General features: G+C 37.3%; 4 protein-coding genes across 4 annotated transcripts; all 4 read right to left on the bottom strand.

The window, feature by feature from the left end:
- Positions 1-2923: 2923 nt before the first annotated feature.
- On the bottom strand, positions 2924-4712 carry LOC132844064 (endonuclease domain-containing 1 protein-like). Its single transcript, XM_060867224.1, has 3 exons — positions 4458-4712; positions 3801-4218; positions 2924-3659 (listed from the first exon to the last, which is right to left on the bottom strand). The coding sequence occupies exons 2-3, from the start codon at positions 4104-4106 to the stop codon at positions 3387-3389; spliced, it is 579 nt and encodes a 192-aa protein (XP_060723207.1). The 5' UTR covers positions 4107-4218; positions 4458-4712; the 3' UTR covers positions 2924-3386.
- A 3817-nt stretch (positions 4713-8529) lies between these two features.
- On the bottom strand, positions 8530-10894 carry LOC132845017 (endonuclease domain-containing 1 protein-like). Its single transcript, XM_060868989.1, has 3 exons — positions 10757-10894; positions 9800-10236; positions 8530-9496 (listed from the first exon to the last, which is right to left on the bottom strand). Exons 2-3 carry the CDS (start codon positions 10100-10102, stop codon positions 8885-8887), a joined length of 915 nt encoding a protein of 304 aa, XP_060724972.1. The 5' UTR covers positions 10103-10236; positions 10757-10894; the 3' UTR covers positions 8530-8884.
- A 2285-nt stretch (positions 10895-13179) lies between these two features.
- On the bottom strand, positions 13180-16336 carry LOC132845029 (endonuclease domain-containing 1 protein-like). The gene is made up of 3 exons (XM_060869012.1): positions 15841-16336; positions 14396-14822; positions 13180-14189 (listed from the first exon to the last, which is right to left on the bottom strand). Exons 2-3 carry the CDS (start codon positions 14699-14701, stop codon positions 14043-14045), a joined length of 453 nt encoding a protein of 150 aa, XP_060724995.1. The 5' UTR covers positions 14702-14822; positions 15841-16336; the 3' UTR covers positions 13180-14042.
- Positions 16337-17811: 1475 nt separating this feature from the next.
- Positions 17812-20057, bottom strand: LOC132844063 (endonuclease domain-containing 1 protein-like). Its single transcript, XM_060867223.1, has 3 exons — positions 19891-20057; positions 19177-19657; positions 17812-18913 (listed from the first exon to the last, which is right to left on the bottom strand). Exons 2-3 carry the CDS (start codon positions 19474-19476, stop codon positions 18278-18280), a joined length of 936 nt encoding a protein of 311 aa, XP_060723206.1. The 5' UTR covers positions 19477-19657; positions 19891-20057; the 3' UTR covers positions 17812-18277.
- Between the last annotated feature and the right edge of the window lie 1633 nt (positions 20058-21690).

Genomic DNA, 21690 nt, shown 5'->3' with positions numbered 1-21690 from the left:
TACGCACTGATCGCTGTCTGTCTTTAGACTACAGTCAGGTGGGGTTTTATTTGGTTAATTATTTATTTATTTATTTTGTTTAAAATAGATGTATTGCTTTGAAAAAAAAGGCATAAGTGCAATCATTTTAATGTACTAAAAAAATTCTTTTTAAAAAAACATTTATTTGTTTGATTGTTTAAGCTTCACTACTGATTTGTTCAATTACACGTGTAGGAAAAACACACTTAACCTGCTCCTGTTACGTCTCTAATTGACCGCAGCACTTTTATTACAAATTAAAACATCCAAAATGTTCAGAAGGAACATGAGGCCTATTTATCCAGACTACACTTTAAACTAAACTAATCTAAAATAAAATAAAATAAAATAAAATACAATTAAATTAAATTAAATTAAATTAAATTAAATTAAATTAAATTAAATTAAATTAAGTTCAATTAAATTCAATTAAATTCAATTAAATTCAATAAAATAAAATAAAATAAAATAAACAGCAGCCCAGAATCACGTGCCCTGACTGAATTTCATGTTAAAAGGACGTGACCTGTTTGTTACAGACCCTTTAAGACCTGATGAGTTCCTTTCACTCCCTCGGTGTTGGATTGGGACGCGTCCCCCTGCAGTAGGCGTGTGCTGTACATTGCTGCGGTGAGGTCAGTTTTTTTCCAGCCGCTTCTGTGTTTTACATGAAGAACAAATCAAACACCAACACAAATAACAACACACAGCTGAAGGGGTATAACCTTTATAATAACAATAATAATAATAATAATAATAATAATAATAATAATAATAATAATAGGTATAATAGTTAATTAGTTATTAGTTATAGTAATTAGTTATTATTATTATTATTATTATTATTATTATAATAAAACAAAATATAGTAAAAAATCTACCCTTAATAATTTTTACAGTGAAATGAAAAGTCAGAGTTCAGTGTGATATTTAATTCTGATTATGTCCTTATCTATGAACACATTTCAAACAAATATATATTTATATATATATATATATATATATATATATATATATATATATATATATATATATATATTAAAATGTAAAAGTCTACTTATAGTTCATGTATAAATAAATAAAGTCGTTTTTTGTTATAATTCATTCGATATACAGCTGATATAGTTATATTTAGGTATTATTTATACAGTAGACACACACACACACACAAAAACGCAAGTGAGAGAGAGAGAGAGAGAGAGAGAGAGAGAGAGAGAGAGAGAGAGAGAGAGAGAGAGAGAGAGAGAGAGAGAGAGAAAAGCTTTCTCTCTGTACACAGTAGTGAAATGTCGCCACCTGCTGGACCACTCAGACACTACTACTATTAATAATAATAATAATAATAATAATAATAATAATAATAATAATAATAATAATAATAATAATAATAATAATAATAATAATTAAAGCTGCAAGCAGCATTTCCCGGGTTCAAGTGTTTAAGGCCTTTGGATTGACATGACTATATATGTCATGCTACATATGTCATGCTACAGAGGGTGCCACAACATATGTCATGTGAAGTACTCACTTGTCCAGTTTTCCCTAAAATAAACAAAGTCATATCCATTAGAGATGAGCTGGATACTTGGCTGAAACGAGTATCCGGTACGGATAAAGCACTTCTGCCGAGTACGAGTATTATACGAGTAATACGAGTCAATATCTGTGCTCAAATTGTATGAAAATCATCATTGGCTAGCTGATTGTGTCAGCGTTCTGTGATAGGCTAGTCACAGCGCCCCTCCCCTACAGTGATAGGCTAGTCACAGCGCCCCTCCCCTACAGTGATAGGCTAGTCACAGCGCCCCTCCCCTACAGTGATAGGCTAGTCACAGCGCCCCTCCCCTACAGTGATAGGCTAGTCACAGCGCCCCTCCCCTACACACATACAGATGTATTGTGTTGCTGTGTCTCGCTCTGCTCACTCACAGTCACACACAGAACAGCTCTCTGTCTCTCCCTCAGTCACTCGGGTTCGTGGGTCTTTTCCGTTAACGTTTAGGGTTTCTTCAGCTTTTTACTTCGGGTTGTAACGTTAATAATACGTACTTACTAACCAGTAGAGTTCTGGTAAACGTGAGTTCGTTCAGACGTAGTGCTTGCTTGGTAGAATGCGACTCGCATTGCGTCTCTGCCTGTCTGAGATTTTTTTTTTTTTTAAACCTTCAGCTGTCTCTAACCAGTAACCAGACAGTGTGTCTGACACGTTTTTGCTGTATTTCATAAAAACATAAAAGGTAGTAAGCTAGTGTTATAAATATTACAAATTAATTATTGCAGGTTAAAGCCCCGCCCATTTCAAGAAACGGTTTGGGCTGCACGACCGTTTCTAGGGCGGAAAAATAATAATAATAATAATAATAATAATAATAATAATAATAAAAATCCTAACAAAAACAATAGGTTTCCAGCGCTTCGTGCTTGAACCCTAATAATAAATCCTGTGTACAGAAAGTCACTGTTCAGTGTGATAAAATGATGAAGCGGTTTGGTAATACTTTTCACAGTATTAGTTTTTATTAAGAATTGACAGAAACAAATGTACTAAAATTTTAAATTAAGAATTAACAGAAACAAATGTACTAAAATTTTAAATTAAGAATTAACAGAAACAAATGTACTAAAATTTAAAAATATAATATTTCCACATTGTTTAAAAGAAGCTTTTATTGCAAGAACAGAAAACTGTCCAGGATTGTGTAAAAAGCACAAAAAGAGTGTAAATGTGTTAAAGAAATATGAAGCTCAACATAGTGAATAATTTTATGCTGACACACAGACTGGACCCCTTTTTGTGATGATGGAGAAAAAACAACACAATACACACCGTAACCATAACAACGCTTTTTCAGAGATAGCTGGTAAAGTCTAAAAGCTAACTAACTAACCCAGCTTGCTCTCTAGAACAGATCAGATATTATCATTAATCCAGCCGAGTGTGTAATTAGTTGTAAATAAAAGCCTTGATTTAGTACATGAATTTTTTCATGTTTCTAACTGCAGATGATTAATCAGATTTTTTTTTACAAAACGATTTGTTACGCAAGTTTAAGTCTAATCCTGGAAACACTTGGAAAGGTGTTGCATTACCATCCCTATTCTTAACATTATACAGTTCAGTGAGCTCTGTATCCAGCCTGTTAATGTCAGGGTGTCTCAGATTAAAACTCTCCATCTTAGCTAAGTAGGCCTTCACTATGAAAGTATTAAAATTTGTTTTATTCCTGCAACAGTAAGCGCTCCAAGCATGACTGGGAATGTTAATTCCTCCTTGATATATAATTCCGTCTCTTGTTATGAGTATCCAGGTCTTCCCTGGGACGACTCCGGTCACAATGTACACCTGGTAATTTTGGTCGAGTTTACAGACTTTTTTTTATTTCTTTAAGCATCGGTTCCTCCACTTGCTCGGCCCATTTTTGGTTGCTGTCCTTTGTTTGTGGAGCTACGTTAGTTAAAGTGAAGGTGGAATCTGCTTGTTCCTGATCAGCAGCAAACTGTCGTGGAAACACGTGACCTCTAGTAAACTCTGTACCTGTATAATCAGAGTCCACGGCCTGGTTAACTATATTTCCTGCTTCTCTCGGGGAATCAATCATCTCTCTCAAGCGTCTATATCTTTCAATATTTTCCAGCTGTTATGGAGGAGAAATGAAAGAGTAGTGAAATAAACACAAAGATGTTAATCAGTTCACTCAACACACTCTTCATGATAAATAAAACACATTACACATGTTAATGAATCAGTAATGAAATATTTAAACACACTGACTGACCTGAGGTTCAATTTTCCACACATCGCTGCGTTTAGTCGTTCCTGCCTTTAAGAATGTGTAGGCCGAGAAAACAGGGATCCTCCTCACAGTGTCGTACACGGTGGCAAACCTGTATTTGTTTTTCCAGCGCTGGCAAATCGTCTTATACTGATGTCCAGTGAAGAGAGTGGGGACGATGATGTCATTTTGTTTGTCCGGGTTCGGAAGGAAGAAGTTAGGACAGGAATGTTTAAAAGAGTTAACAACCTCCGTCAGGGTCAGTGAGGAGAAAGAGGAGAGCAGGAGCACCAGAGAGAGGAGCTGCATCCTGACACACGGTGAAGGAGTGTGTGATGAGGAAGAGTGTGAGAAATGTGTGAGGAGTGTGTGAGGATGAGGGTGTGAGGTTTGTATGATGTGATGGAGATCAGAAATCTACCTGGAGAGTTGAAGGAAAACACAAGAATGTTTGTTTTACATGTTTGTTTTCTGCACACACACACACACACACACACGCGCACACACACACGCACACACTGTTTGTTATTTTAAATAGATGCACAAAGTGTCTTTTTTTTAATTATATAAAGTTCTTAAATGTAGATTTGTTTCCTCATGAATGTCAGAATATCCAGTTCATGCTGAATTTAAACAAAAACATAAATCAACTGCATTTACTTTTAACACGTGTTCATGTAGTCTAGTGTTAATTTGGTCAGACGAGACGAGACGGAATATGTTCGTCAACAACCTTTTTTTTCATGACTAAGACGAGACGATGACGAGACCGCACCACTGTCCAAAAACGCTGACTAAGACTAAATTAACATGCATTATTGTTGACGAAAAAAGACGAGACGAAAATGTTTTGTATAAAATAAAAACTAAGATAAAATCTCTCTTCATTTTCGTCTACAATTGTCTCTGCTTTTTCATCAGCTGTTACGCCTTTAAAATGTTCAGCACGAGTTCGCGGCTTCGCTGTCGCTCAAGTTACAGGTCCGTGAAGCGGATCGCGCTTATTATATTGTTACCTACCGAATAAATCGATAATTTAACACAAAATGATGATTTAAAAAGGAGTTTATTGATTTAAAAACGATTGTATTGTTTCCGCTAAAGAAAATAGTGCGCTCCGTCTCTACGGTTAGAATCCTGTGTGTCCATGGCAAGTGTGCCACTGCATGCTTAAAATAACATACCGGTTAAAGCCCCGCCCATTTCAAGACAAGCCCCGCCTACTTCCGGATTAGGTCCCACCCACTCCGAGTACAGATACAGATACAGATAATTCATATGGTTAACAGATACAGATACAGATACAGATACAGATAATGCTGTACTCGCTCATCCCTAATCAAAACTCAACATTACAGTGTGGTTGTGTCACATGAGATTTGTAAAACATCTAGAACATTTATTTAACTTTTAACACACAGTCGTACAAACAAATGAGAATAAAACTCTTAATAACCCTTCCATAGGGAACTGAACCTAAATCTAAAAAGAACACCGCTCTTAATGATCCTCTAACTATGTGTGTGTGGGGTAAGTAATTCACATATAAGTCTTATTGCCATTTATTATCTGAGAGTGTGTTTGTGTCAGAGGTGGGAGTAAGTCACACATGTGCAAGTCACAAGTAAGTCTCAAGTCTTAACCTTCAAGTCTCAAGCAAGTCCGAGTCATTTTTTGTGAGAGTCAAGTCAAGTCAAGTCAAGTCACTGCTTTATGTCAAGCAAGTCAAGTCAAGTCGTAGCTTGAGTCAAGCAAGTCACTGGCAAGTCATACAGATGTTTGATGATTTAACTAAATGTAGATATTAAACAAAGTTAAATCTACAGTATTTATGGACTATGAGAGTTTTATTTGCAACAAAAAATGATTATATGCATTTATTTTTAAAAGGTGTCCACATACAGGTGAGTTGTAAATACAATAAAAATCTAAAAATGAATAAAAATCAAAACTACAAAGAATAAGATGTAAATGTAACTGAAATAAGGCCAAAATAAAAGCATGAAAAGTTTCAATACGCCTCAAACATGGCAGAAGACCATGGAAAAGTAGATATAAAAAAGTACAATGGTTTCTATGCAACAAAATGGCATTTTTTGAACAGGCATTCACCTTTTAATGGGACATGAAACACATCCTTAAATTAGATCCTTCCTTTTTAACAACAGAATAACAACAACAATCAATCATGTCAATCAAAAAATGTAAATTATTGAATCCCACAAACCTTGAAGTGAATTAACTATTGGGGAGAGAGAGGGAGAGATGATTGGAGTGAGTGTAATTTATTAATTAAATGGACAGTTCACCTAAAAATGAAAATACTGTTATCTTTTTCTCATCCTCATGATGTTACAAACCTGTATAAATTTCTTTGTTTTGATGAACACACATGTAGATATTTTGAGGACTGTTTGTAACCAAACCATTCACGAGCTTCATTCACTTCCATAGTGGGGAAAAAATAATACTATGGAAGTGAATGGGGCTCATGAATGGTTTAGTTATAAACATTCCTTAAAATACCTTCCTCCGTGTTCATCAGAACAAAGAAATTTATACAGGTTTGTAACATGAGGGTGAGAAAATTATGAAATATTTTTTTTATTTTTGGGTGAACTATCCCTTTAAATTGAATGTCTGTGTGTGTGTGCACGTGTGCATGCTATACAAGAATATGACTCTGAAGTTTTTTATATTTATATTTATGTTTTTTATATATATATATATGTGCATCCCCATAAACGATCCATACGCTTTTCACCCAAAGCCTAACACTGAAGACCAATTATAAGAGCTATTGCAAAAAAGCTGACATTTCCACAAGAATAGTGACCAAACATTTACACTACATTGCGCTTGCAAAAAAATTAATTTGATAGAACTTTGTCATTCAAATGTGAGCGATGTGGTGGCTTACTGCTGTTCTTCTCTTCTCATCTTGCACAAAATCCCGGTACCTGAACTTAATTATTTTTGGTGTAGCACCTTCCATGTTTCGTCACAACTGTTAAGGTTTATTAGTTAGTGCGCGCGCTCCCTCTGCTTGCCTGCTGTGTCACGTGGTTAGATTACGCTCTTGCGTGCGTTTAAAAACAGATTTAAAAACAAAATAGACAAAAAAGATCAAACAAAAACAAAAAACAAGTTATTTCGAGTCATTTAACTCAAGTCCGAGTCAAGTCTCAAGTCATGGATGTCAAGTCAAAGTAAAGTCGAGTCTTTTTTTAATATTTGTCAAGCAAGTCTCAAGTCTCAAGCTTGCGACTTAAGTCCGACTCGAGTCAAGTCATATGACTCGAGTCCCCCATCTCTAGTTTGTGTCACATAAGACTTTTAAACATTTACAACTTTATTCCTGTAGTCTTAAGTCTGTGAAGTCTTCAGCAAAGAGCTGCTTTAACCTGGATAAAAGCCCATTGGTGTGACTCCATCAGCTGGAGCAGACTGAGTGAGGTCAGACAGATGGCTGGTGTTTATTATAGGAATATAATGGGATAACAGTGAGGAAGCCCTCGATGGTGTTGGGTTTTGGGTAGGAGACAATCAGTACTGCCTACTAACAAGTAGGGTTAGTGTGCATATCTCAAGGATCTCAGATGATCTGCTATAATAATGTCATCCATACAGACAGGAATGTGTGTGAAGGTGGAGATTCTGTTCATGAGCTGTTGAAATGTGACCAGGACACCAACACAAAGGAAAAGAGAGAAGGACAAACTGATGTACACTGAAGAGTGAAAAGCAAAGACTTCATACTGAAAAATGGAGTTTAGGGAATCTACTAATATTTATTTTATAATCAAACGAGCAGACTGGTGTTGGAGGAGTGTCAAAGACAGGACATTAATTATCTAAAGTTCTCCTGAAATGACTGCTGGACATGCTTGTCAGTGTTCCTTTGTAATTTTATTAGTAGAGAAATAAATGTAAATAAAACATGATTACAGAAATGTTTATCGCAGTACACAGTACACTGTTGTGAAAGGTGGCCACCTGCTGGACCATTTAGATCATGGGGGAGATGATTGTGAAGAGCTATTTTTATTATTGTTAGTATCATGATGATTATTATTAGAATCCTGAAAGCTTCAGGACTGAGAAACAGCAAAAGGTTCAAAGAAAAATGGAAAGTTTTTTTGTTCAGATTCACTGAGCTGCAGTCGATCTGAGTTTCAGTATGAATCAGATACGTAGGAGAACAAATCAGACCATTTTAGATGTTTGCTGACTGACCCACAGGGTGATGAGGTGGGTTTAAATTTTTTTGTGTCTACTGAAAAAACTTATTTAATTCAGTACAGAAGTAAAAACAAAACAAACAAACAACAAAACAAACATGGCAGCACCATCTTTGAAAGATCTGCAGGTCTTTTAACATAAAAATTGATTTATATCACAGACATGCAGAAAACTAAAAAGAAAATGGCAGTCTATATATAGATTATGTATAAATAAACAAAGTAGGTTTTTTGATGTAATCAATTTAACTTTTATTATTATTATTGTTGTTGTTGTTGTTGTTGTTGTTATTATTAATATTAGTTATTGTTGATATTAATATTACTATATTAATAGTAGTAGTAGAACAGCTGTTACCTAAATACCTAACGTTTCTATATATCACCCCCCCCCCGCCTCTCTCTGTACACAATAGTGAAATGTCGCCACCTGCTGGACATTCAAACACTACTAATAATAAATCCTGTGTACAGAAAGTGTCTCTGTTCAGTCTGATGAAATGAAGATTTATTAAAGATCTGCAGGAGATTTAACAGACAGAAATGTACCAATGATACAGAAATACAACAAACAGCTTGGTATAAATCTGTTTCCTTCTAATTCTACAACACAACTCATTTAAAAACAGTCAACACAACTACAAAGAAATGAAAAATAAGACGTGTCTTTCTTTAACACAGAAAAGTGTAAATGTAAGAACATGCTGTAGGATAAGAGGAATAAAACACTTGAGGACGTTCTGTTACAGGAATATAATCAGTTTCTGCAGGTGAAGTAAAGCACACCAAAGATTCTCTGATTCATTATAAACATTTGTTGAAGTAATTTGATGAAGCAGTTTTAGGTCAAACCCGAGAATCAGATGGAACGAACTCGGACTGAACTGAAGTCAAACACAAATCACTAAATACTTTGAAATCCTGATTATACAGACTGGTGAGGCGTCTGTTCAGCATATCAACACTCAAATCAGTTATTTCATAAGATTTGGGGTTCGGTTCGTTTTGCCGAGCGAGGTAGGCTCTCGAAATTGTCGTGGTCTGATTGTAATAACAGAACGCAGTCCAGTAAAAACTGGGAATGTTAACGCCTTTAACAACTGTCTTATCCTTTCTCATTATGGATATCCAATTATTCCCTGGAACTACTCCAGTCACTATAAAAGCCTTGAATTGATTGTTTTGTCTGCACTCTCTCTGTATCTCTGCCCTCATCGGTGTCTCTACTTCTGTTGCCCATTCTCCATTGCTGTGTTCTGTTTGTGGTGCTATATTGGTAAATGTGAAGGTGGAGTCTGCCTGATTCTGATCAGCAGCATATTGATTTGGAAACACATGACCTCTAGTATAAGGAATTCTACTATCTTTATAGTCTCTGTTCACAGCCTGGTGAACAAACCCATCCATCTCATCATTGGTGATCTCCCTCATTTCTGGACCGTTGCTCTTGTTTTCCAGCTGTTATGAAGAAAGACAAAGGAGGTGTCAGTCAGTGAAAACTCATAAATACGTTATTTACTGGAGTCGGAGTCAAAGAGGGTTTGTGAAAAAAGGTTTTCAGTGATGTTTAACTCATGAACTGAACACTGCATTTTGAAGCAGGAAATGAGATGAAATAATGAATTGACTCAGTGACTGATTCTTACAACTGAGTGACTCATTCAAAAACAACTGAATCGTTTGCAAACAAATTATATGTAATGATTTGCTAAAGTTTTTTTTTAGAACAGTCAAACTCTGTGTGTCAAACACTTCACTTACCTGTGGTTCATTTTTCCACTCATTGTTCTTAAACGTCTGATTTCTCCCTGAGAACGTGTAGGCTGAGTAGACGGGGATCCTATTCTTCGTGTCATACAGCGTAGCAAATGTGTAATTGTTGTTCAGGAGCTGACAAATCTGCTTATACTGAGAGCCTTTGAAAACAGTCGGGGTGATGATTTGTTTACCATTTGGGCTTCGGATGAAGAACTTGGAACAAGAATTTTGAAAATCCTCCACAACCTCCGTCAGGGTCAGTGAGGAGAAAGTGGAGAGCAGGAGCACCAGAGTGAGAAGCTTCATTCTGATACACGGTGGAGGAGTGTGTGATGAGGAAGAGTGTGTGATGAGGAAGAGTGTGAGATGAGGAAGAGTGTGAGATGAGGAATGTGTGAGGTTTGTACCAGATGATGGAGAGCAGAAATCTACCTGAAGTCCTAAAGGTGAACAGAAGAACCACAACACTAATGTTTGATTTATTTACTGCATTTACTATTAGCACTTGATGTAATGTAATATAGAGTAATATTGATGAGTAAAGTGATGTAATGTAATATAGAGTAATATTGATGAGTAAAGTGATGTAATGTAATATAGAGTAATATTGATGAGTAAAGTGAAGTAATGTAATATAGAGTAATATTGATGAGTAAAGTGAATATTGTGATTATCATGAACGCAGACTGTTGAGCTACAAGCTGCTGCTTCGTCCTGCAGTAAAGTCAGTTTTATATTCAGACAGTCGGGTGTTTGTGGTGTTTTCTGGTCCTGTTCTAAGTTAGGAAACTCTTCAGTCTGCTAGTTGAAGTAAAACTTGGTTTCGAATCTGTACTTTTGTTAATGTTATTTAAACAAGACAATAAGATAGAACTGAATTTTTCCCCCAAAATAAGAGAGAGAGAGAGAAAGAGAGAAAGAGAGAGAGAGAGAGAGAGAGAGAGAGAGAAATTTTCTCACCACAAGCTGCTGGAACTTGATGCTGGAGTTCAGTAGAATATGTTAGATGATCACAGGAGGAGATCTTTGTACAGAGATCTTTATCTGTAGAAGAACCGTCTGGTCTCTCGCTCTCCTGTCTCAGATACTCACCTTTTTATAACACTGCTGTCACGTGTTACAGTGGGGTTATTGATGAAACTAAGAGCTTACACACACATCAGCACTGCCCAGTCTCTCAGTGTACCAAGTTAAAGTTAAATATTTATTCTTTTTTCTGGTTAAAATCAATAAAGAAAAAACAAATAGGTGAAGAAAGTTGTTTATGCTGAAGATGCTATAAGGTTTACAGACATTCCACAACAGAAACGTAATTAAACAGAAGCGTCATTCAGTAAATATTTAAATGGAAAATATTGAGTTTTTCTGGTGTAAGATGAATAACACTTGTGTATGTGTGTTTTCTGAGATTTACCAGCAAGCTGCTGCTTCTTACTCTTACTGCAGTAACCTCAATTTCATATTCAGACAAATATATAAGATAAGATAAACCTTTATTCATCCCACAATGGGGAAATTTCCGTTACAGCAACAAAAATATCTAAAAAGAATAAGGAATAAAGACATAATATAATAAATACAGTATATACAAAAATGTATAAAAAGAGTAAGTGGTTACGGTCATGAAGAGACAAGGGCGAGTGAGGAGACAAGTGCAGTTCAGTCTTTTAATAAACCAAAACAAGCAAACAAAACAGGGCAGAACACTGAGCACACAGGAACCAGGACCATAGACACCAATATACAACAATGACCAAAACCAGGGAAGTCAACAAACAGGGTAGATATAACAAACAGGAACCAATCACAACGCAGAGACAATCAGTGACTAACACGATACACCTGGGGGGTGGGGGGGTGGGGGGTGGGTAGAGTACAATTAGTGTCCATGGTAACCAATGAGTGGGCAGAGCAAACAATTAACAGCAAGGCAGACATCAGACAGAAACAGGGCAAAGCACAGACAGACTCATTACAGTTACACTGAAGATATATTGCACATTTTTCAAAATTTCTGTTATTGCACATGTTTAAAATACGTTGTTATTGTTGTTATTTCAGTTAAACAGTAATAACAGTGTGTATTATGGTGACTGGTTCACTGGGAGCAGCTTTGATTGTACAGTCTAATACAATACAAATAATACAATACACCATTCGTCAAATTAATCTTGACAGTTTTATTACCCCTGAAGGTCAAAGCAGCTATCATAAATTTGTGAGATGATCACAGGAGGAGATCATAAAGATCAAGAGCTCAAGTTCATAAAAATAAAGTTTATTATTTGTTTGTACAGGTGTATGTTAAAGGTTGTATGTGTCGAGGTCATAAACAGTAATGTTGTCATTTGTTTACAGAGATGTAGCTTAAAAGTTCTTCAGGAATAATGTTGTAGATGTTAAAAAGTCTTGTGTGACACAAACACACTCTCAGCTAATAAATGGTAATAAGACTTATATGTTAATTGCTTCCTTTTACAGAAGGAGCATTAAGAGCAGTGTACTCTTTATTTGTTTGTACAGATTTAGGTTAAGTTGCATATGTTTAGGTCTCTGTGGAATAGGTTTACACACACTGCACTGCTCGGAATGTCCAAACAGAGGAGCATTCAACAGAGGCCAAGTCTGCAATCTGCAGTGTCACACTTCTGACACACATGCTGGGTGAACGCTGGTTTAACACTCGTAAGGAAACCCACCAGACAATGAACTCTTTCCTGACTCGATTAATATTTTTTATTCACAAAAGAACTGTTACGTTATAAAACATACACAGACCACATCTATATAGATCACATCTCTGTTATGCTAATTCCAGTATACAGACCACTTGTCAGACTCTAAACCAGTTCTGAAGCAGGTGAAAAAGGAGCCACCTCAGCTTTTCAGGACTGCTTTGAGTGCACTGACTGGAACATCTTCAGGGAGTCTGCAACCAACAGCAATTCCGTCAACTTGGAGGAGTACACGGCATCAGTGACCAGCTACATCGGCATGTGCATTGACGACGTGACCGTCTCCAAGACCATCACCACACGCTCCAATCAGAAGCCATGGATGACTGCTAAAGTGCGCTGCTGAAGACTACAGACCTAGCCTTCAGAACAGGGGACAGGGCGGCCCTAAGAACAGCAAGGGCCAAACTGTCCTGAGCCATTAGAGAAGCAATTCCCAGCAGGGTGCTCAGGGAATGCTCACAACAGCTATCGGATGTCTTTCCTGACATCTTCAACATTTCCCTGAGTAGCGCTTCCTATGTGCATCAAGACAACCACCATCGTCCCATACACACATATATATATACACACACACATATATATATTATATAAACATATAATATATATTATATGTATAAAAACAGTCAACACAACTACAAAGAAATGAAAAATAAGACGTGTCTTTCTTTAACACAGAAAAGTGTAAATGTATGAAAATTCTGTAGGATAAGAGGAATAAAACACTTGAGGACGTTCTGTTACAGGAATATAATCAGTTTCTGCAGGTGAAGTAAAGCACACCAAAGATTCTCTGATTCATTATAAACATTTGTTGAAGTAATTTGATGAAGCAGTTTTAGGTCAAACCAGAGAATCAGATGGAACGAACTCGGACTGAACTGAAGTCAAACACAAATCACTAAATACTTTGAAATCCTGATTATACAGACTGCTGAGGCGTCTGTTCAGCATATCAACACTCAAACGAGTTATTTCATAAGATTTGGGGTTCGGTTCGTTTTGCCGAGCGAGGTAGGCTCTCGAAATTCTCGTGGTCTGATTGTAACAACAGAACGCAGTCCAGTAAAAACTGGGAATGTTAACGCCTTTAAAAACAGGATTATCTTTATTATTATTATCTTTTCTCCTTATGGGTATCCAATTATTCCCTGGAACTACTCCAGTCACTATAAAAGCCTTGATTGTATTTTCTTGTTTGCACACACTCTGTATCTCTGCCTTCATCGGTGTCTCTACTTCTTTTTCCCATTCTCCATTACTGTTATTTGTTTGTGGTGCTATATTGGTAAATGTGAAGGTGGAGTCTGCCTGATATTTACTGGAGTCGGAGTCAAAGAGGGTTTGTTAAAAAAGCATTTCAGTGATGTTTAACTCATGAACTGAACACTTCATTTTGAAGCAGGAAATGAGACGAAATAATGAATTGATTCAGTGACTGATTCTTACAACTGAGTGACTCATTCAAAAACAACTGAATCGTTTGCAAACAAATTATATGTAATGATTTGCTAGAGTCTGCTGGAGAGCAGGCGCACCAGAGCGAGAAGCTTCATCCTGACACACGGTGGAGGAGTGTGTGGTGCCTGGTGAACAAACCCATCCATCTCATCATTGGAGATCTTCCTCATTTCTATACTGTTCCTCATGTCTTCCAGCTGTTATGAAGAAAGACAAAGGAGGTGTCAGTCAGTGAAAACTCATAAATACATTATTGAGATGAAATAATGAATTGACTCAGTGACTGATTCTTACAACTGAGTGACTCATTCAAAACAACTGAATTGTTTGCAAATTACATGTAATGATTTGCTAGAGTTTTTTTTAGAACAGTCAAACTCTGAGTGTCAAACACTTCACTTACCTGTGGTTCATTTTTCCACACTTTGTTCCGAACCGTCTGTTTTTCCCCTAAAAACGTGTAGGCTGAGTAGACGGGGATCCTACGAATCGTGTCATACAGCGTAACAAATGTGTATTTGTTGTTCAGGCGCTGACAAATCTGCTTATACTGATAGCCTTTGAAAACAGTCGGGGTGATGACATGTTTTACATTTGGGCTTCGGATGAAGAACTTGGAACAAGAAGAATTTTGAAAATCCTGCACAACCTCCATCAGGGTCAGTGAGGAGAAAGTGGAGAGCAGGAGCACCAGAGCGAGAAGCTTCATCCTGACACACGGTGGAGGAGTGTGTGATGAGGAAGAGTGTGAGATGAGGAGTGTGATGAGGAAGAGTGTGTGATGAGGAATGTGTGAGGTTTGTACCAGATGATGGAGAGCAGAAATCTACCTGAACAGAAAGGTGAACAGAAGAACCACAACACAAATTTATTTATCTACTGCATTTACTATTAGCACTTGATTAATGTAATATAGAGTAATATTGATGAGTAAAGTGATGTAATGTAATATAGAGTAATATTGATGAGTAAAGTGATGTAATGTAATATAGAGTAATATTGATGAGTAAAGTGATGTAATGTAATATAGAGTAATATTGATGAGTAAAGTGATGTAATGTAATATAGAGTAATATTGATGAGTAAAGTGATGTAATGTAATATAGAGTAATATTGATGAGTAAAGTGATGTAATGTAATAGAGTAATATTGATGAGTAAAGTGATGTAATGTAATATAGAGTAATATTGATGAGTAAAGTGATGTAATGTAATATAGAGTAATATTGATGAGTAAAGTGATGTAATGTAATATAGAGTAATATTGATGAGTAAAGTGAATATTGTGATTGTCATGAACGCAGACCGTTGAGCTACAAGCTGCTGCTTCGTCCTGCAGTAAAGTCAGTTTCATATTCAGACAGTCGGGTGTTTGTGGTGTTTTCTGGTCCTGTTCTAAGTTAGGAAACTCTTCAGTCTGCTAGTTAAAGTAAAACTTGGTTTCGAATCTGTACTTTTGTTAATGTTATTTAAACAATCAGATAGAATTCTCTCAGGATCTGTTCTGGTCTCCACACTATTCACTATTGCACTATTAAAATAACGGATCGTCTCAAACATCTAAAAAACACCTTTTATACACAGAGTCACATTTCAAACTCTAATTAAACTTAAACTGCTAAATTATTAGACTGTTAAAGATAAAAAAAAAAACTTTTTATGGCCCGAAGACATAGAAATGTAACTGTAACTGTAACAGAGAGAGAGAGAGAGAGAGAGAGAGAGAGAGAGAGAGAGAGAGAGAGAGAGAGAGAGAGAGGGAGGGAGAGAGAGAGAGACAGAGAGAGAGAGAGAGAGAGAGAGAGAGAGGGAGAGAGAGAGAGAGAGAGAGAGAGAGAGTTTTTCTCACCACAAGATGCTGGAGTTCAGTAGAAGATGTGAGATGATCACAGGAGGAGATCTTTGTACAGAGATCTTTATCTGTAGAAGAACCGTCTGGTCTCTCGCTCTCCTGTCTCAGATACTCACCTTTTTATAACACTGCTGTCACGTACACTGGTCACGTGTTACAGTGGGGTTGATGATGAAACTAACACCTTATACACACATCAGCACTGCCCAGTATCTCAGTGAACAAAGGTGAAAGCTTTTACACCACATGATGCAGCTGCAAAGATATCAGCAGCAGATGGTGGACGACCCACATGCAAAAATCTTCACCCTCTGGACAATTGGTCATGAAACCATCAGACCCTCACAGTAACAGCTTCTTCCCCATGCCATCAGCCTCAGTATCCAGAGACTGTACTGACACCAATATACACAACACAGCTGGTTATGCTGGAGCTGCTATAAGGTTTCACAGACATTAAACAAGGTTAATTATAATTATAAACTAATGAAGTGTATGATGTGAAACTACATTCAGTTGTTGTTGTCCTTCAGTGGATCCCTTTTTGTGGTCACTACTGCAGATCATCTCATACACAGATATGCTTTTGTACAGGTTTTACACAGGACACCCTTCATGACAGAAACCTCCCATTTACTCCAAGCTTGGGCACAGCACTGGTAGTTAACCCCTCAGTGACTGGGTTAGTTCTCTACCTGGAAATTAAACCTAGGCCATGGTTCTGGTATAAGAGGAATAAAACACCTGTGGATGTGCTGTTATGAGAAATAATCACTTTCATGGTGGTTAGAATAATTCCACTTCACTTCACCTGCATCACACCCCTCTGTTGTGGATTATTTTCCTGTAATAACACAATAAATTTTCACGGAGACTCAAAGCTTCTCTTATCTACACCTAAAGCAGCAGAAACATCAATCTGGAATAATCTATTGCTGAAGGTCACTGTGTATTAATTTTTGTACAAATGTTCTTCAAGCTCTATTTTCTTCTAGCACCAGCTCACTTCACACCTCCAAAACTCAATAAACATCATGCAGCAGTTTAAAAGTTTCACAAAGCTACTGGTGTGAATTCCCACTGGTCTGTGGTTTTAACACACACCATACTGAGAAAACATTTCACTAAACAGAATATAATAATATTAAACAGTTAAACAGCTCAGTGTGTTCCTAAAAAGCTGAAACCTCAGCAGATTGATGATGTGACATGAGGAGATAAAATCCTCCATGTTCACAGTAAACAGTGAAGTTTTATAAAAGATCAAGATTTAAATCTTTTTATTTATCACATACACCTTTTTTCAGTATAACAGATGACAAGTTCACCATTTTGTTCTTCAATGACTGAACATCTGGCCCTTAGCCTGTCATGAACCCCAGTGTGTTTCCCTCTGTGTTTCTTTCTTCATGTGGTCATTGTTCTCCTACATGTCACAGAGGATCTGATTTGTCACACCGAGTCGATGGATAAAACACACGGAAAGGTGAGTATAGTGTTTACTGGTGTACAAAAGTTTACACTGCTGTTGTAGGTCAGTGCAGATGTTGTGTGTGCAAAAGGAGAGATTAAATATAAATAAATAACAAATAAATGAGAGCACACTCTAACACAGGGGACCAACATGGAAAAATCTGAAGGTCCTTCAAACTATAGAATAAATATTAATCTTCTTATAGATGATTATTAAATGCACTTATTATTATTATTATTATTAATAATAATAATAATATTATTATTTATAAAGCACACACACAAACACACAAACACAGACACACACAAACACACACACACACACACACACACACACACACACACACACACACACACACACACACACAAAAACACTCTCTGTAAACAATAGCGAAATGTCGCCACCTGCTGGTTCACTATGACACTACTAATAAATCCTGTGTACAGAAAGTGTCACTGTTCAATGTGATGATATGAAGCGACAAAATCCATTAGTTTCACAGCAAACAGTGAAGTTTTATTAAAGATCTGCAGGAGAATTAACAGAGATTAATGTACTTAATTTGTTTAACATAATATTTGCATATTGTTTATAAGAAGCTTTAATTGCAAGAGAATCAAACTAACCAGAGTTTTATTATTTTTAAGGTTATTTTGCACAAAAGAGAAAAAGAAAAAGAAGCTCAACAAAGTGATATATTGTTACGATGCTTTGACACGTTTCTAACAGGAAAGTTGCTGATTCTAACAGACACACACACACACACACACACACACACACACACACACACACACACACACACACACAACTAACCATAATAACGCACTAGCCTAGCTTCCTCACTAGAACTGATATGTTATTGTCAGTAATCCAGATGTCGACTTCCTGTACAGCTCACTCTGTAACGTGCGCTGGCTGAGTGTGAAAGCAAACATAAATAAAAGTCTCAAATTACTACAATTAAAGATAATCATTTTTTGATACTACCAAATTTTCATTGTTTTTTGCTGCATAAGATTTAATCAGCTTTATTTTTTTACGTTCTTTAAAGTCTAATCCTGGAAACACATTAAAACGTATCTTCTTATTATACAGTTTAGTGAGCTCTATATTCAGGTGGTGAATGTTGGGGCGTCTGAGATTAAAGCTCTCCTGTTTAGTGATGTAGGCCCTCACTATGAATTTATCATTACCCGTTTTACTCCTGCAATAGTAAGCGCTCCAAAAATGACTGGGAATGTTAATTCCTTCTTGATACTCTTTTCCGTCTCTTTTTATGGGTATCCAGTCCTCCCCTGGGACGACCCCGGTCACAATATGCACCTTGTCGAGTTTGCACATCTGATATATTTCTGTAATCATCGATTTCTCCACTTCCGCAGCCCATTTTTGGTTGCTGCCCGATGTTTGTGGAGCTGCGTTAGTTAAAGTGAAGGTGGAATCTGTTTGATCCTGATCGGCAGCAAACTGGCATGGAAACACGTGACCTCTAGTATACCCTGTACCTATATAATCAGAGTACACGGCCTGGTTAAATATCGTTCCTGCTTCTCTTGGGGAATCAATCATCTCTTCCGATCCTTCAGTATCATCCAGCTGTTATGGAGGAGAAATGTAAGAGTAATGAAATGAACACAAAGATGTTAATCAGCTCACTAAACACAAATACAACAATATTAAATACATATATTGATAAATACAACTATAATAAACCAGTGAGACACATTTAACTATAGTATTTACTTGCTGCTCTTTGTGTCCACTGTGTTTTACTGCACTAACAGTGTCTAGTCTTTAGTTCATTACTTAAATATTACACATGTTAATGATTCAGTAATGAAATAAACACACTGACTGACCTGAGGTTCAAATTTCCACTGTTTTGTGTGGGTAGTCTTAACTTTCAAATCAGAGAATGTGTAAGCCGAGTAAACAGGGATCCTCCTCATAGTGTCGTACACGGTGGCAAACCTGTATTTGTGTTTCCAGCGCTGGCAAATCATCTTATACTGATCTCCAGGGAAGATAGTGGGGACGATGATGTCATTTTCTGTCTTGATGAAGAAGTCACTACATACATCATTAAAAGAATTGACAACCTCCATCACGGTCAGTGAGGAGAAAGAGGAGAGCAGGAGCACCAGAGCGAGGAGCTTCATCCTGACACACGGTGGAGGAGTGTGTGATGAGGAAGAATGTGAGGGGTGTGTGATCAGGAGTGTGTTATGAGGAGTGTGTGAGAAGTGTATGATGGAGTGTGTGACAAGTGTGATGAGTATGTGTGAAGTGTGTGATGAGGAAGAGTTTGATGAGTGACTGAGAGAGAAGGAGAGCAGAAATCTACAAGGGACAAAATAACAGAAGAGTTCTTAGATACAGATTCAGTGCTTCAACCCACAATCAATCAATCAATCAATCTATCTATCTATCTATCTATCGATCTATGTGATTTTAACTAATTAAGTCAATACATTCTGTAGTGATCTCCTACATAGATACAGTCAATACAGAGCTGTGAGAGTGAGAGAGAGAGAGAGAGAGAGAGAGAGAGAGAGAGAGAGAGATTTTCTCACCACAAGCTGCTGGAACTTGATGTTGGAGTTCAGTAGAAGATGTGAGATGATCACAGGAGGAGATCTTTATGCAGAGATCTTTACCTTCAGGACACCCTTCATGACAGAAACCTCCCATTTTCTCCAAGCTTGGGCACAACACTGGTAGTTAACCCCTCCGTGACTGGGTTAGTTCTCCACCTGGAAATTAAACCCTGGCCACAGTGGTTAGAGCACGAGGCCCTTACACTTCACTTCATCTGCATCACACCTCCCTGTTGTGGATTATTTTCCTGTAATAACACAATAAATGTTCACGGAGACTACACCTACACCTAAAGCAGCAGAAACATCATCCTGGAATAATCTATTGCTGAAGGTCACTGTGTATTAATTGTGGTACAAATGTTCTTCAAGCTCTGATGTCTTCTATATCAGATGGGCATGTGGTAGCCTAGTGGTTAAGGTGTTGGGCTACCAATCGGAAGGTTTTAAACTCGATTCCTACGTCCACCAAGCTGCCGCTGCTGGGCCCCTGAGCAAGGCCCTTAACCCTCAGATGCTCAGTTGTATAAAAACAACGAGATAAAATGTAAGTTGCTCTGAATAAGGGCGTCTGCTAAATGATGTAAATGTTCTACCACCAGCTCACTTCACACCTCCAAACATCATGCAGCAGTTTCACAGAGCCACTGGTGTGAATTTCCACTGGTGTGAATTTCCACTGGTCTGTGGTTTTAACACACACCATACTGAGAAAAAAAACATTTCACTAAACAGAATAAAAAAAGTTAAACAGTTAAACAGCTCAGTGTGTTTCTAAACACTCATATACCTTATTTCATAAGATTTGTTGTTCGGTTCCTTTGGCAGAGCGATGTAAGCTTCTGATGTTTCGATCAGATTGAACAACAGAATGCAGTCCAGGAAAAACTGGGAATGTTAAAACCCTGGACAAATCTCTAAGCTTAATTATTTCCCTTTCTCCTTATGAAGAAAGACAAAAAAAGCTGTCAGGTGTCAGTAAATACGTCATATACTGGAGTTGGAATCGAAGTGTTTGGAATCGATGGTTTGTCAAAAAAAAAAAAGGAAACGAGATGAAATAAAAGATCAAGTCAGTACTGATTCTTACAACCGAGAGACTCATTCAAAAATGACTGAATTGTTTGCAAACTAATTACACCGATCAATCGTAATATTTTGACCACTGACAGGTGAAGTAAATAAAACTGATTATCTCTTCATCACAGCATGTGTTAGTGGGTGAGATATACAGTGAGGTATTAGGCAGCAAGTGAACATTTTGTCCTCAAAGTTGATGTGTTTGAGAGAGTTTGACAAGGGCCAAATTGTGATGGCTAGACAACTGGGTCAGAGAATTTCCATAGCCATAGCTCTCAGTGTCTATTAAAACTGAACCAAGGAAGGAACAGAGGTAAACCGGCGACAGGGTCATGGGTGGCCAAGGCTCATTGCTGCAAGTGGGGAGCGAAGGCTGGTCCGTGTGATCCGATCCAACAGACGAGCTACTGTAGCTCAAATTGCTAAATAAGTTAATGCAGGTTTTGATGGAAAGGTGTCAGAATACACTGTGTATCACAGTTTGTAGTGTATGTGCTGCATAGCCCAAGCTGACGCCTATCCACCACCGAATGTACCAACAGTGGGCACAGAACTGGACCACGGAGCAATGCAAGAAGTTGGCCTGGTCTGATGAATCATGTCATCGTTTACGTCACATGGATGCCAGGTGCGTGTGCATCACTCAGCTGGGGAAAACATGGCACCTGGATGCAATATACAAAGAAGGCAATACGG

Source organism: Tachysurus vachellii, chromosome 4 (assembly GCF_030014155.1).
Source record: "Tachysurus vachellii isolate PV-2020 chromosome 4, HZAU_Pvac_v1, whole genome shotgun sequence".
Lineage (NCBI taxonomy): Eukaryota > Metazoa > Chordata > Actinopteri > Siluriformes > Bagridae > Tachysurus > Tachysurus vachellii.
Note: the sequence above shows the minus strand (reverse complement) of the source record. Positions and strands in the feature narration are given on the sequence as shown.